Source organism: Chiloscyllium plagiosum, chromosome 6 (genome assembly GCF_004010195.1).
Source record: "Chiloscyllium plagiosum isolate BGI_BamShark_2017 chromosome 6, ASM401019v2, whole genome shotgun sequence".
Classification (NCBI taxonomy): domain Eukaryota; kingdom Metazoa; phylum Chordata; class Chondrichthyes; order Orectolobiformes; family Hemiscylliidae; genus Chiloscyllium; species Chiloscyllium plagiosum.
In genome coordinates, this window is record NC_057715.1 from 57569274 (window position 1) to 57583345 (window position 14072).

Here is a 14072-nt window from a genome sequence, read left to right on the forward strand (position 1 = left end):
CAATGCATACGTCCCCCGAGGGATTTTTTTAAAAAGTAATGACTGAGGCAGTTTTTCCAAGTTTGGGAGTGGTGCATAGGGATGTTTCAGAGGGAAGTTGTGATTGTGATAGGCCTGGATTCCTGCAGAGTCCAATGTCTCAGGAACCCTTTCAGGCTGGCGGGTGAATTCCTATTCCAAGATTCCTGATGCTATTCCAGTGTCATCAACAGTGTTAACAAGCAGCACCTGCTCAGCAACAGCCTGCTCAGTGATACAGGTTTGGGTTCTGCCAGGGCCACTCAGCTTCTGACCACATTATAGACTTGATTCAAACATGGATGAAAGAGCTGAATTCCAGAGGTGCAGTGAGAGTGGCAGCCCTTGACATCAAGGCCGTGGCATCACGGAGCCCTTGCAAAACTGCAATCAATGGGCAATAGGAGGCAAACTCTCTGCTGGTTGGAGTCATACCTGGCACATCGGAAGATGGTTGTTGTTGGAGGTCAGCCATCTCAGCTCCAGGATATCTGTGCAGGATTTCCTTAGGGTAGTTTCCTAGGCCCAAACATCTTTTGCTGCTTCATCAATTGCCTCCCTTTATCATAATGTCAGAAGTGAGGATGTTTGCCAATGATTATACAATGTTTAGCACCATTCACAACTCTTCAGTTCTCAAGCAGTCCATGATCAAATGCAACGAGATGTGGACAATATCCAGGCTTGGGATGACATAGAGCACGTAACATTCGTGGCATACAAATGCCAGGCAATGACCATCTCCAATAAGAGGCAAACTAACCAATGCCCCTATACATTCAATGGTGTTACCATCATTGAATCCCCAACCATCAACATCCTAGAGGTTACCATTGGCCAGTAACTCAATGGACTCACCATATAAATACAGTGGCTACAAGAACATGTCAGAGGCTAGGAATACAGCGGGTAAACCCATCTCCTGACTCCACAAAGCCCCACTTGCCTGGATGAGTTCAGCTCCAATAACACTCAAGAAGCTTGACACCATCCAAGACAAAGCTGCCTACTTGATTGATATCACATCCACAAGCAACTACTTGCTCCATCATTGACACTCAGTACAGCAGTCTGTATAATCTACAAGATCCACTTTGGAAATTCAGTCAAGATCTTTATGCAGCACCTTCCAAATCATCTAGAAGGACAAGACCATCAGAAACATGAATATTACTATCTGCAAGTTCCCCTCCAAAACATTCAACATTCTAACTTGAAAATATATTGCTGTTCCTTTTCTGTTGCTGGGTCAAAATCTGGAACTCCTTCCTTAAGGGCATTGTGGGTCAACATCCAACACATGGATTACTAATGACAGGCAATAGATGCTGGCCAGTCATTGACATTTATGTCCGATGAGAGAATGAAAAATAATCATTGTTGCTGACTGTAGATTAATCTCTGATAGTGTGGAGTATATCATGATAGGCAGAGGGCTGTAACTTGCAGGAAGGGACATATGACTGACGAAGATGTACTAAATGTGGTAGAAGAAGCTTGGAAAACAGCTAGCCATCCCTTTGTGATACCCAGAAATCTGAAAATTAGGCCACTGAAAAGAAAACTTTGCTGGACTTATACTTCCCAAAATTTTTCAATGTCAAACTTATCAGTTGAGGACATTCAGCAGACTATCAACACAATTTATTATCTTCTGTCATGGAAATTGTGTCAAATATTCCTTACTAACAAATGAGAGACAGTACTGTAGTTATTCGGGTCACAAAGAAAGCTATACTTTTAAAAAGCTACTCTGTCTAAATCAACGTTTTTATAGAAAATACATAACTTCTTCCAAGTGCCTTGGGGTCAGAAAATAAAAAGTCTTTATTTTAATACATTTCAATACATTTTGACGTTGAAATCAAATAGGTTAAGAGTCAAGATAGTCTGAACAAGAAATTCTCATTTAATTTAATTCAGGGTGCAGTGTTATTAATCAACCATAATCTCCATCCAAATTGTCTGCAAGTAAAACATTACAGGAGAAGATAAAGGAAATTAAAAAGACTAGAAAACTTTGGGACAATAAATCCATTCCTTCCACAAACTGTCTGATCCCTGTGACACTCTACTAGTGAGAGCTTGCCAACTCGAAGAAAAAAAAATAAACCCCAACAACCTGTTAGCAGAATAACAAATCTTTTATCCATGCTGGTATATACACCATATGCTCTTTTGCAACATTTGAAGTAACACTCTATCAAATACCATTTGGAAAGTCAAGTGTACCAAGTAGAGCGATGTACTTAAGGAAATCTGTATTAGTAGGGAAATTAATGAGATGGGAGGCCAACAAATCTGCTAGCTCTGATAATCCACATCCCAGAGTACTTAAGAAAGTGGCCCAAGGCATTGTAGATGCATTGGTGGCCATCTTGCAAGATTTTATAGTCTCTGGAGCAATTCCTACAGATGTGAAAGGAAACTGGGAACTATACACCAGTCAGTCTGATGTCATAGTGGTAAAAATGCTGGAATCTATTATAAAGAATTAATAGTTGACCATTTGAAAAGCAGTGACAGGCTCAGATGGAGTCAAAGTGGTTTTAAGGAAGTAAAATCATGCTTGACAAATTTACTGGAAGTTTTTCAGAATAAAAATAGTAGATCTTCTGAGAGAGAGCCAGTGCATGTGGTTTATTTGAACTTTCAGGAGGGTTTCGATGAAATCTCACATAAGAGACTAGTGTGATTTAATCGCAAGGTATTAGGATTAGTGTATTGAGATGGATAGAGAACAGGCTGATCGACGGGAAACAAAGAATAGGAATAAATGAGTCTTTTTTTTGAATAGCAAGGTGGTAACTAGTGAGATGCCACACGGATCGGTAATAGGACCCCAGTTATTTACAGTACATATTAATGGTTTAGATGAGGGTATTAAATTAATGTCTCCAAATTTGCAGAAGACAGAAAGATGGGTGGGGGGTGAAATATAAGGCAAATGCAGAAATGTTTCTTTTTCAGTTGGACAAGTTGAGTGAGTGGGCAAATGCAGTATAATGTAAATAACTCTGTGGTTGTCCACTTTGATAGCAAAAACAGGAAGGCAAATTATTATATAAATTGAGAGGAGGACGGGAGACCTGGATACCCTCAGGCACCAGCTACTAAAGCTAAGAATGCATTTGCACAAGGCAGTAATAGGGCAAATGATATGTTGCCTTTATAGCAAGAGGATTTGAATACAGGAGCAAGGATGTCTTGCTGCAGTTATATAAAGCTTTGGTGGAGCAGGCTTGAAGGGCCGAATGGCCTAATTCTGTTCTATTGTTTCTACTTTTTAATATTTTTTGGTCTCCTTCTATCCACCTAATAATTAATTGAACACAATTTCCCTTTCACAAAGCCATCTAAATTCCTAATAGCCGCCTTAATAAAGAATTCAAGCAATTTCCTTATGACAGATGTAAGGTTATGTGACATATAGTTGCTTGCTTTATCCCTCCTTTATGAGTAAAAGTGTTATGTATACCATTTTCCAATATGCTGAAACCTTTCCAGATTATAAGATTAAAACCACCTAGTCTGTTTGTCATTTATTTCAAGACTAGAATGCAAGTCATCCATTCGTGAGACTTATCAGCCTTTATATGCAATGGTTTTCTAAGTACTTTTATCCCTGATGTTCATTTTTTCTTATCATCTCTTAATTTTCAATTATCTTTTGGTATGTCTTCTCTGTCTTCGAACATGCAGATATCACAAAATACCTGTTCAAAGCCTCCACCATTTCTTTGTTTCTCATTGTCAATTACCCAGATTCACTAAGGAACTAGTTCCTCTATTCCTCTTCAAATGAACCACAGTGGTTCAAGAATGTAGCTTACCATCAATTTCTTGAGGGCAATTGGGAACGGGCAATGTATGTCTGCTCAGTCTGCAAATTAAAACAGAAACTTTTAATATTATATAATTAATTGCCTTGCTATTATACACTGTGTTCTTCCTTTTACTTTAGTCATTAAGACTCCTTAGGTCTGCCCAGTCCTCCAATTTACCACAAATCTTTGCAAATTTTTCGTGTTTGTTTTAATATAATGCCATCTTTAACTTCTTTAATACGCCATAGATGATGTGTTCTTCCCAAAGAATGTTTTCATTGGGATAAATGTTTGGCGAGAGTTATTAAGAACTCTTTAATGACTGCCACTGCAACTCTGCTGTTGTAACTTTTAATCTTGCTTCCCAATGCACCTTAGCCAGCTCTGCATACCTCATAGTTGCCTTCATCTAAAAACTAGTTATGGAGCCACAGCTTTTTTCTTTTTAATTAAATATGAAATTCTGTTATATTGTGATGACCGTCCTTTATGATTAATCTTCTCTTATTATATATTATCAGGTCTGGGACAGTCTACTCCCTAGTTAGCTCTAAATAAACCAATCTAAGAAATTGGCCAAACGCACTCAATGAACTAATGTTTCAGGCATACCTTTTGCCAATCTGCTTCTGCTAGTGTACAGCTAGTTTAAATTCATCTCTGATTATTGTAGTACATTTCTTACATGTCTATTTTATTTTAACCTGTAAACTCTGCCCAAAATATAACTACCTCTTGCTTTTACTATTTCTTGTCTTTATCCACACTGAATCTACATCTTGATCTTTAAAGTTCAAGTAATCTCCAATATTATTCTCATGTCATTCTTAATTAACAGAGTTACCCCAAGATCTTTTTCAACTTTCTGTCATTCCAAAATGTTCTATCTCTTCCTGTCATATTCTGGTAATCATTACCCAAATTGTGGCCCTGCTCTATTATATTGTTGTCTCCATTTACTTTATCTTGTCTCCCATAATTTGATCCATGCCCACCCCTATTTAGTTTAAAACCTTCTCTACTGTGCTAGTTAATTGATTTGTCAGAATACTGGCCCCTGGGTGGTTCAAATTTTGGCCTTCCCGACGGTAATGGAATGCTATGGTCTAACCTCCTGTCTTCAATTCTATCCTAATATCATTAGGAATGCATTTCTCAAGCCCATCTGTACTACTTCATAAGAACTCATCGACATGCATTAAGAAAACGCCTGAAAATTTTCGTTCAAGCATTGCATTGCAGGATCTGCTTTTCTTGAACATAATATATTTTCATTGCAACAGATCTTTGAAAAATACCACATCCTGGAAGCAATATTTAGGTCATAAAGCTTTAAATTTGCATAGTTTCCTTTCTGCACCTTCTTTTGTCTATATCAGAAACATTCTCTGAAAAGAAACATCCTGCAGAAACGTTGCTTTCATGTCATTTGATTTATGTTCCCAAAGTTATGTGACCAAAGAACTAAAAAGATTTTTAAGATTCCTTTTTCAGCTATGAGCGAGTCCACTCTAACACGTGTATCACTCAGTTGATCTTTGCAACCTTCAGCAACAAGACTAATTTTAGCCTTAGGAGACCAAACTGCAAGGACTTTACGTAAACCATACAACAAAGAAACAGACAATTAGGCCAACCAAACTATATTTATACTCTAATCAAACCCTTTCCCATCTTTCCTCTCTAATTCCACCATTGTGACTCTATCACTTTCCTCCTCATATGCTTGACTGGTTTCCCCATAAATGAATCTATGCACATCTCATTTCAACCTATTTACATGTTAACAAACTCCACGTTCTCACCACTCTTTGGAAAAGATATTTCTTCTGCATTCCCTGTTGGAAATCTTAATGACCATCTTATATTATGTTCTTGCCACATTCTTATTCTATCAAAACGCATCATATTTTAAATTCTTTTATACTTTTTCAGAGGGGCACTCAGCAGAAGTCATAGAAGGAACACAGGGCAAAACCAATATTCTGGGTGAAAACATTCACCTCAAAAGGTAGCAAGAAACTGTGTGGGCAACTATGAGGTAAAAACACCAGTCGCACTTGCCCAATACAGAAGACTAAACTTATTCTGAATTTGCCACTTAGCAGATTTTTGGTTATTTCATAGAGTTTTTTTTATCTGTGAGATCTAGCATGGTATGTTGCGTAATTCTCCACGTAATATGGTTGCCATACTTAAACTCCACCTATGCACTATGTCAAATGCTGCTACCCTGCTCTGAAGTAACCACTCAAGTCAGTACGCTGTGCACGGTCTGGGGTAATGTGCAGTATTACTGGAAGAAGGTTAATGACCTTCTGCACACTGTAAAAGTAGTATCACTGTTACGACACAGAGCTGAACCCTTCTGTTAATTAAACCAAACACCCAGAAAGCTCGCCTTGCCTCAAAATCTGTTAAAATATGACTGATAGAGAACTCTCAAGTTCCATTATTTAAAGAAAATAACATCAATTTATTGTTTAACTCTAAAAGTGAACATTAAACGACAACTATTCATAACTCTAAGCCACCCTTTCTCTGAGCTGCTTACTATCTGCCTCCAACTCTATAACGATATACTGTTCCAATAGATTTTAAAGGCACTTATTAAAATTACATCAACTTAATTTCAAAACCATGCAGTTGCTGTCTTCTTCTGTGTCTTCACTCTTCCGGCTACTGATTTCCTTGGGTTTTTTTTTAAAACTGCGCCTATGTTTCACAAGAAAAGATAACTTTGATAGGGAGTGTTTTCTAATTTCTTTCAGAGCAAGATATTAGATGGGTAATTAGCTCTCCATGAGTTTTTCTCTCTATGGCAGTTGGTCTGTGACCAATTTTCAAAATGTCTGCATTTTTATACATTCCAAAATCAGAATGTTTGATGTTGGCAAAACAATAAATTCAAACACGATTGGATTTTAGTATCCTGGGGCATAATTTAAACTGGTTAAATTCAAATTGTTGTCAAAACAGTAACCAAACTTGAGTATCCATTTCACACACTTTCAATTTTCCATTACACTCTGGGACTGCCATCTAGTCATATACACAGGTATTTGTAAGGTCTCTGTTCAGAACAGCATTCTCTCTCTGTTAAAGGTACTATTCATGCCTTCATTACACTATCCTCTCTCTGCTGCCTCCCATTCATTCTAATTCTGCCATCACACACCTTCTACTAACGGTCACACTATATCTTTGTCTATATTGAATGCAGCATATTTCGTCAATGGTTCTCACCCAACCCAAACTACTAACTCTTCCTTCTTTCTGTGCTGCCTATTGTACTCAGTATACTTCACCCCCTTCCCTGACAGGATATTGAAGATTTGAATGTAGGGAAATAGATGGTGACATCTTGAAAAATGTCCATATTACAGGGGAGGAAGTGCTGAATGTCTTGAAATGTATAAAAGTGGATAAATGCCTATAACCTGATCAGGTGTACCATAGAACTCTGTGGGGAGCTAGAGAAATGATTGCTGGACCTCTTACTGAGCTATTTGTATCATTGATAATCACAGGTAAGGTGCCAGAAAACTGGAGTTTGGATAACATGGGGCCACTATTTAAGAAGGGTGGTAAGGACAAGCCAGGGAACTATAGACCAGTGAGCCTGACATCAGTGGTGTGCAAGTTGTTGGAGGGAATCCTGAGGGGCAGGATGTACATGTATTTGGAAAGGCAAGGACTGATTAGGGAAAGTCAACATGGCTTTGTGCGTGGGAAATCATGTCTCACAAACTTGATTGAGTTTTTTGAAGAAGTTACAAAGAGAATTGATGAGGGCAGAGGGGTAGACGTGATCTATATAGACTTCAGTAAGGCGTTCGACAAGGTTCCCCATGGGAGACTGGTTAGCAAGGTTAGAGCTCATAGGAGAACTAGCCATTTGGATACAGAACTGGCTCAAAAGTAGAAGTGGTGGTGGAGGGTTGTTTTTCAGACTGGAGACCTGTGACCATTGGAGTGCCACAAGGATCGGTGCTGGGTCCACTACTTTTCATCATTTATATAAATGATTTGGATGTGAGCATAAGAGGTATAGTTAATAAGTTTGCAGATGATACCAAAACTGGAGGTGTAGTGGATAGTGAAGAAGGTTAGCTCAGATTACAACGGGATCTTGATCAGATGAGCCAATGGGCTGAGGAATGGCAGATGGAGTTTAATTTATATAAATGCAAGGTGCTGCATTTTGGAAAGGCAAATCTTAGCAGGTCTTATACACTTAATGATCAGGTTCTAGGGAGTGTTGCTGAACAAAGAGATCTTGGAGTGCAGGTTCATAGCTCCTTGAAAGTTTAGTTGCAGGGGGATATGATAGTGAAGAAAGCATTTGGTATGCTTTCCTTTATTGGTCAGAATATTGAGTACAAAAGTTGGGAGGTCATGTTGTGGCTGTACAGGACATCAGTTAGGCCACTTTTTGGAATATTGTGTGAAATTCTGGTCTCCTTCCTATCAGAAGCATGTTGTGAACCTTGAGAGGGTTCAGAAAAGATTTACAAGGATGTTGCTAGGGTTGGAGGATTTGAGCTATAGGGAGAGGTGAAATAGGCTGGGACTGTTTTCCTGGAGCATCGGAAGATGAGGGGTGACCTTATAGAGGTTTACAAAATTATGAGGGGCACGGATGGGGTAAATAGACAAGATCTTTTCCCTGAGGGAGACCAGAACAAGAGGGCATTGGTTTTAAGTGAGAGGGGAAAGATATAAAAGAGACCTAAGAGGCACCTTTTTCACGCAGAAGGTGATACATGTATGGAATGAGCTGCCAGAGGAAATGGTGGAGGCTGGTGCAATTGCAACATTTAAAAGGCATCTGGATGCCGAAGGTCTGTCTCTGTACTCTACCTCTCTATGACACTCTGACTGATGAAGGACGAGCCTGTGGACTAGATATTGTCCCCCTTAACTATTCATTGCTGCCTAACAAGAAAAATTTCCAGGATATATGTCTGTGTAAAGGCAAGGCAGAGATGCTCTGACAAGCTATCACCCCTAAAGTCATCTTGGTCTGATGTAGGAGGTAGGTCCCTGTACCTGCACACAAAGCAACATGACAATGTAAGATATCAGTGAGCTCCAACGTGCAGTACTTGAATTTGCCAGTATTTAAATGGATTAAAATGGTCAATGATTATCGCTGTACACTTCCAACAAGCTCTCATTATTTCTTCCTTTATGCTGCATGCTATCAAGTGGTTACTTTTGAAGGCCTCAAACTCCTCTCCCACAAATGACTTTTTGTCTTTATCATTTCCCATTTCTATTTAAATTGTTCCCATGGTTTGGTTCTCTGAACTTTTGTCATCCCTTTCTATTGTGCTAATGCCATCATTAACTCACAGAGTCATCTATTCACCTTTTCCTAGTTTCCTGTCCTCCCTAAATGTCCTGTGCCCTTCAAGTTTCAGGTACAAATCCTTGACATTCGGCAGCCAAGTCTCTGTAATTCCTATTAGGTCACATGTATTAACTTGTATTTTGCTATCTATTCATCCATTTTGTTATGAATGCAATGTGAGTTGAGATGCAAAGCCTTTAGTTTTATCCCCGACTCTTCTTGTAAATTCAGGTTGATGGTTAACTTTTAGATTTGTTTTCTTTATTCTTTCTTGTCATGGTTTATCACTATGCATGGCAGTTTCCACACTTGGGCCAATGGCAATTGGTATGAATAAGGGTCTAACAAGGAATGGTTGTTCAAGAGTCAGCCATTGGGTATGTGGTGATATACTGGTAATGTCACTGGACTAATAACCCAGACTCCAGACCAATGTTCTGATTTTGTGGCAATTGCTAAGGCCATCAGGAGCCAGGGGTACACATCTGGTCTAATTGGGATCTCAAACTGGACTCATAATTCTCATTTCAAGAATTATATATCATCAGATAGATTGGATCTTAATGCAGCAACTAATATTAACCCTTTCAGAATCATTGTCTTGTACAGAATTCCCCCTCAAAGCTTTTTCTCTCGATTGTTAATATTTATATATTTAGATATACAAGAACTTTTACACCAATCAAATCAGTGGTTTGAAAAGCAAACAAGGTCTGTTAAAGATTTCTGGAGCAAAGTCTGGTTTGTGGCATTGTTAAAAACAATTGAAAATGAAGAAGGTTGAAATTATATGTTATATGAGGTAAAGTTAAAAATATGCTGGCTCTTTGGCTATTTCTTTCCGTATTTTATTAAACCTGTTGAAGCATTGCATTGGTTGTTTATATTTAGTATCAAGTCTCATCAAATTTTCTTTTTTAGATTAGATTCCTTACAGTGTGGAAACAGGCCCTTCAGCCCAACAAGTCCACACCGACCCTCCAAAGAGTAACCCAACCAGACCCATTTCCCTCTGACTAATGCACCTAACACTATGGGCAATTTAGCTTGGCCAATTCACCTAACTTGCACATCTTTGGACTGTGGGAGGAAACCGGAGCACCCGAAGGAAACCCATGCAGATACAGGGAGAATGTGCAAACTCCACACAGACAGTTGCCTGAGGCTGGAATTCAACCTGGGACCCTGGTGCTGTGAGGCAGTAGTGCTAACCACTGTGCCACCGTGCTTCCCCAAATATGTCAAATATGCCTTTCAAGTTTTTTTTATTTTCAATTTATTGTTATGAGCTAGAGTACATATTTCAGAAATCCCCTTTCGGATTTTAGAATCAACAAGCTTGTTTTTGTATTTTTTCTTAGCTTATTCCCCTCCAATGGACAATCACATCCTTCCCTCAGCTGGGAATAATGATATGCTGGATTACAAATCCTCGCTTCCACAGATTACATCAGGAAGATATTCTCCTCTTCCAAAACACATACTTGGTGAAGATGATGATATCAGGTAATTTCTCAGTATACATTGTTTTATGTGTACTTCTTAAGTGTTGACTTTAATCTAAAAGTTTGTAAATGTAACTAAGCAAATGTCAAAATCTGTTAAGGCAAATATTTGTAGAGCGTGCAGATATTTTGTGGCATTTATTTCTTTCTAGTATTGCTTTTTTATTACTTTACTGGCAAATTTGTTGAACTATACTTCAGTTCCACTTTGATATGTTTATCTAGGATGCCACAAGAAGAATCCTTTTGTTAACTGTTCATGCTCACTGTAATTCATCATCGTGTTTTTTTTTAAAATCACTGCTTTTCTTTCAGTATATTTGTCAGTCTATAAATTGCTAAGGCCTGGGAAGAGGCAGACATAACTCAAATCTATACCGAACAACCTTCTTCGTAGTCTTGCATTCCCCATATTGCCATCAACATTATAGAATGTTGTTCTGGATGGTACGGAATTTACAGCCAGATTAATTTTTAATACTTTCATCATTGCAGCTGTAATTTAGCACACATGTACAAAACCACATGTTTAAAAGAATATTACCCATCATATGTTTAATAATCTTCTGCAAGTTATATTCTCTACCTTAGTTTAATATTAAAACCAGATCTACAACTGATCCATAAAGATTTCCTTGACACAAGTCTTACACTGCTGTTCAAAGTTTGAGTCACAGGCTCATTGATTTGCTATTACCTATTGGTGTTTTCCACCATTTTTCAGTGGAGGGGTTTTGTGATATTAGAGTTCTGCACATAGAGTCAAAATAATTTGGCCTAACTATTGAATGAGGATAAAAAGCACTTCAAGGCCATGACTCGCACAAGCATGAGATTTTTTAAAAAATCTTAGAATATTCTAAGGTTACCTGTTATTGAAAATGGCTGTACCTATAATGTCCAAAAACTCAAGTTAAAAAAAATCTGTTAACAGTTGTAGATATGATGAGACAGATTATATTCCTTCCTGGAACATAATTGACTGGAATTTACTGTAAAAATAACTGTGAAGCTAATGGTGTCTTTGCTGAACAACTTCACTGGGGAACAGATTGACAGTTCAAAAACAAAATCCAGGATCCCTGCCTTTTTTTGTATTGTTACTTCACAAATTATAAATACAACATCCTAAGGTCTAACTCCCCTCTCAAATATATTGAATGTCATGCAGATCATGTATTTGCATGGGAGAGACTAATTCCATCAACAAAGTTTGGGCCAGTCCATTACAATCAAAGTAATATATGTTGACTCTTAATTACTGTTAAATGACTTAACTAGCATGAGAAAATACCTTTCACAAAGCATTTTGTGTCTTCTTTTGGTGGAGGCTGGTACAATTGCAACATTTAAGAGACATTTGGATGGGTATATGAATAGGAAGGGTTTGGAGTGATATGGGCCGGATGCTGGCAGGTGGGACTAGATTGGATTGGGATATCTGCTCAGCATGGACGGGTTGGACTGAAGGGTCTGTTTCCATGCTGTACAGCTCTATGACTCTATGACTCTAAGTGAAGAAGAAACAGATTTTAAATGAATCAGACTCCATATTCATCAAGTGGATGTTATGCATTTTGTGAGGGTGACTATGAAACAGATGTATTATATTGCATAAGGGCTGAGCTAAGTACCAGTCATGGATGCATAAATGAGGAGTTGTGAAGATGAATTGAATTGAATTGAATTTATTGTCATGTGTGAAAAGCTTTGCCTTGCGAGCAATACAGGCACATCACAGGGTTAAGTAGAATAGATAGTAAATAATAGGTAACCAGCAGCAAAAAACCAACACAGATACAGGTGAATGTTAAAGTTTGTGAGTCCATTTAGTATTCTAATAACAGTAGGGTAGAAACTGTTACGAAACCGGCTGGCGCATGTGTTCAGGCTTCTGTACATTCTCCCCAATGGTAGAGATTATAGAAAAACATTGCCAGGGTGGGATGGATCTTTAAGAATACTGGCGGCCTTTCCTGACAAAGGATTCTATAGATGGGAGGTTGGCCTTTGTGATTGTCAGGGTCGAGTTCACCACTCTCTGTAATCATCTCCGATCTTGAATGGTACAGTTGCAATTCCAGATAGTAATACATCCAGTCAGAATGCTCTCAATGGTGCACCTATAAGAGTTGGCAAGGGTATTAGCTGTCATGCCAAATTTCCTTAGCTGCCTGAGGAAGAAGAGACATTGTTGGGCTTTTGTAACCAGTGCATCCACATGACGAGTCCAAGAAAGCTTGTTGTAGGTGACCACTCCCAGGAGCTTGACACTCTCCACCCATTCCATCTCTGTGCTGTTAATGTGTAGGGGGGGGGGGCATGAATAACATCCTGTCGAAAGTCAATAATGCATTCCTTGGTTTTGCTAGCATTGAGAGCTAGGTTGTTCTCAGTGCACCATTTTTCCAGGTCTTCCACCTCCCGTCTGTAATCTGTTTCATTGCCATCTGAGATTTGACCGACTATGGTGGTGTCATGCGCAGACTTGTAAATGGCATTAGTCTGCCACTTGGCGATGCAGTCATGGGTATACAGTGAGTACAGTAGGGGGCTGAGTATGCACCCCAGGGGACTCCAAAGTTGAGTGTTAGTGACGATGAAATATTAGAACATAGAACATAGAACAATACAGCACAGAACAGGCCCTTCGGCCCACGATGTTGTGCCGAACATTTGCCCTAGCTTAAGCACCCATCCATGTACCTATCCAATTGCCGCTTAAAGGTCACCAAAGATTCTGACTCTACCACTCCCACAGGCAGTGCATTCCATGCCCCCACCACTCTCTGGGTAAAGAACCAAGGGGGATAAACTGAGAGAGGATAGAAAGGGGAGCGACTGACTGAGCGGGAGATGAAGAGATGTTAGATGAGGGTGAAGTTAGATAGATCAGAAGACCGCATTAGAGTTGATCAGTATGCACAGACAGAAGTTAGAAGTTTTATTTAGAATTTCCTCTGGACTGCAAGCCTTTTGTCTAGGCGCCATATCCTGTGAGCACAATGATGATACTGGCTGTCATCCCAGATCATTTATTTTCAATACTGCCACAGAGTTGTTTATTGACAGCTAAACAGAACCCATTAGGCCAATAGATTGGTTTCATGGAGAAAGCTGAATTTCCAAGCGCAGCAGGAAATGATAACTACCCACGATATTGTGTGAGAAGCTGGGCCAGAGAATCTCAGTGAGAGGGATCACTGACAGAGGGGAAATCATCATCTCAGCTGTGGGTCAAATAATGATTGATAAAGTTTACACACCACTTCCCTAGTTTTGTAATCCACATTTCAATTTATATAGCTCAGTTTCAGGAGTGCATTTTAAGAACCTTATCTCTTTATACTTTGCATATATTGGTAT

At 38.9% G+C, this 14072-nt stretch overlaps 1 protein-coding gene across 12 annotated transcripts in view; it reads left to right on the forward strand.

Annotated features, from left to right (window-relative positions):
- Positions 1-14072, forward strand: part of dlg2 (discs, large homolog 2 (Drosophila)) — a 968837-nt gene that overhangs the window by 510499 nt on the left and 444266 nt on the right. For all 12 annotated transcript variants that reach the window (XM_043691613.1, XM_043691618.1, XM_043691619.1 and 9 more), the window contains one exon: positions 10563-10707. In XM_043691613.1, coding sequence (XP_043547548.1) covers positions 10563-10707 — 145 coding nt within the window. The remainder of the gene's footprint in view (positions 1-10562; positions 10708-14072) is intronic.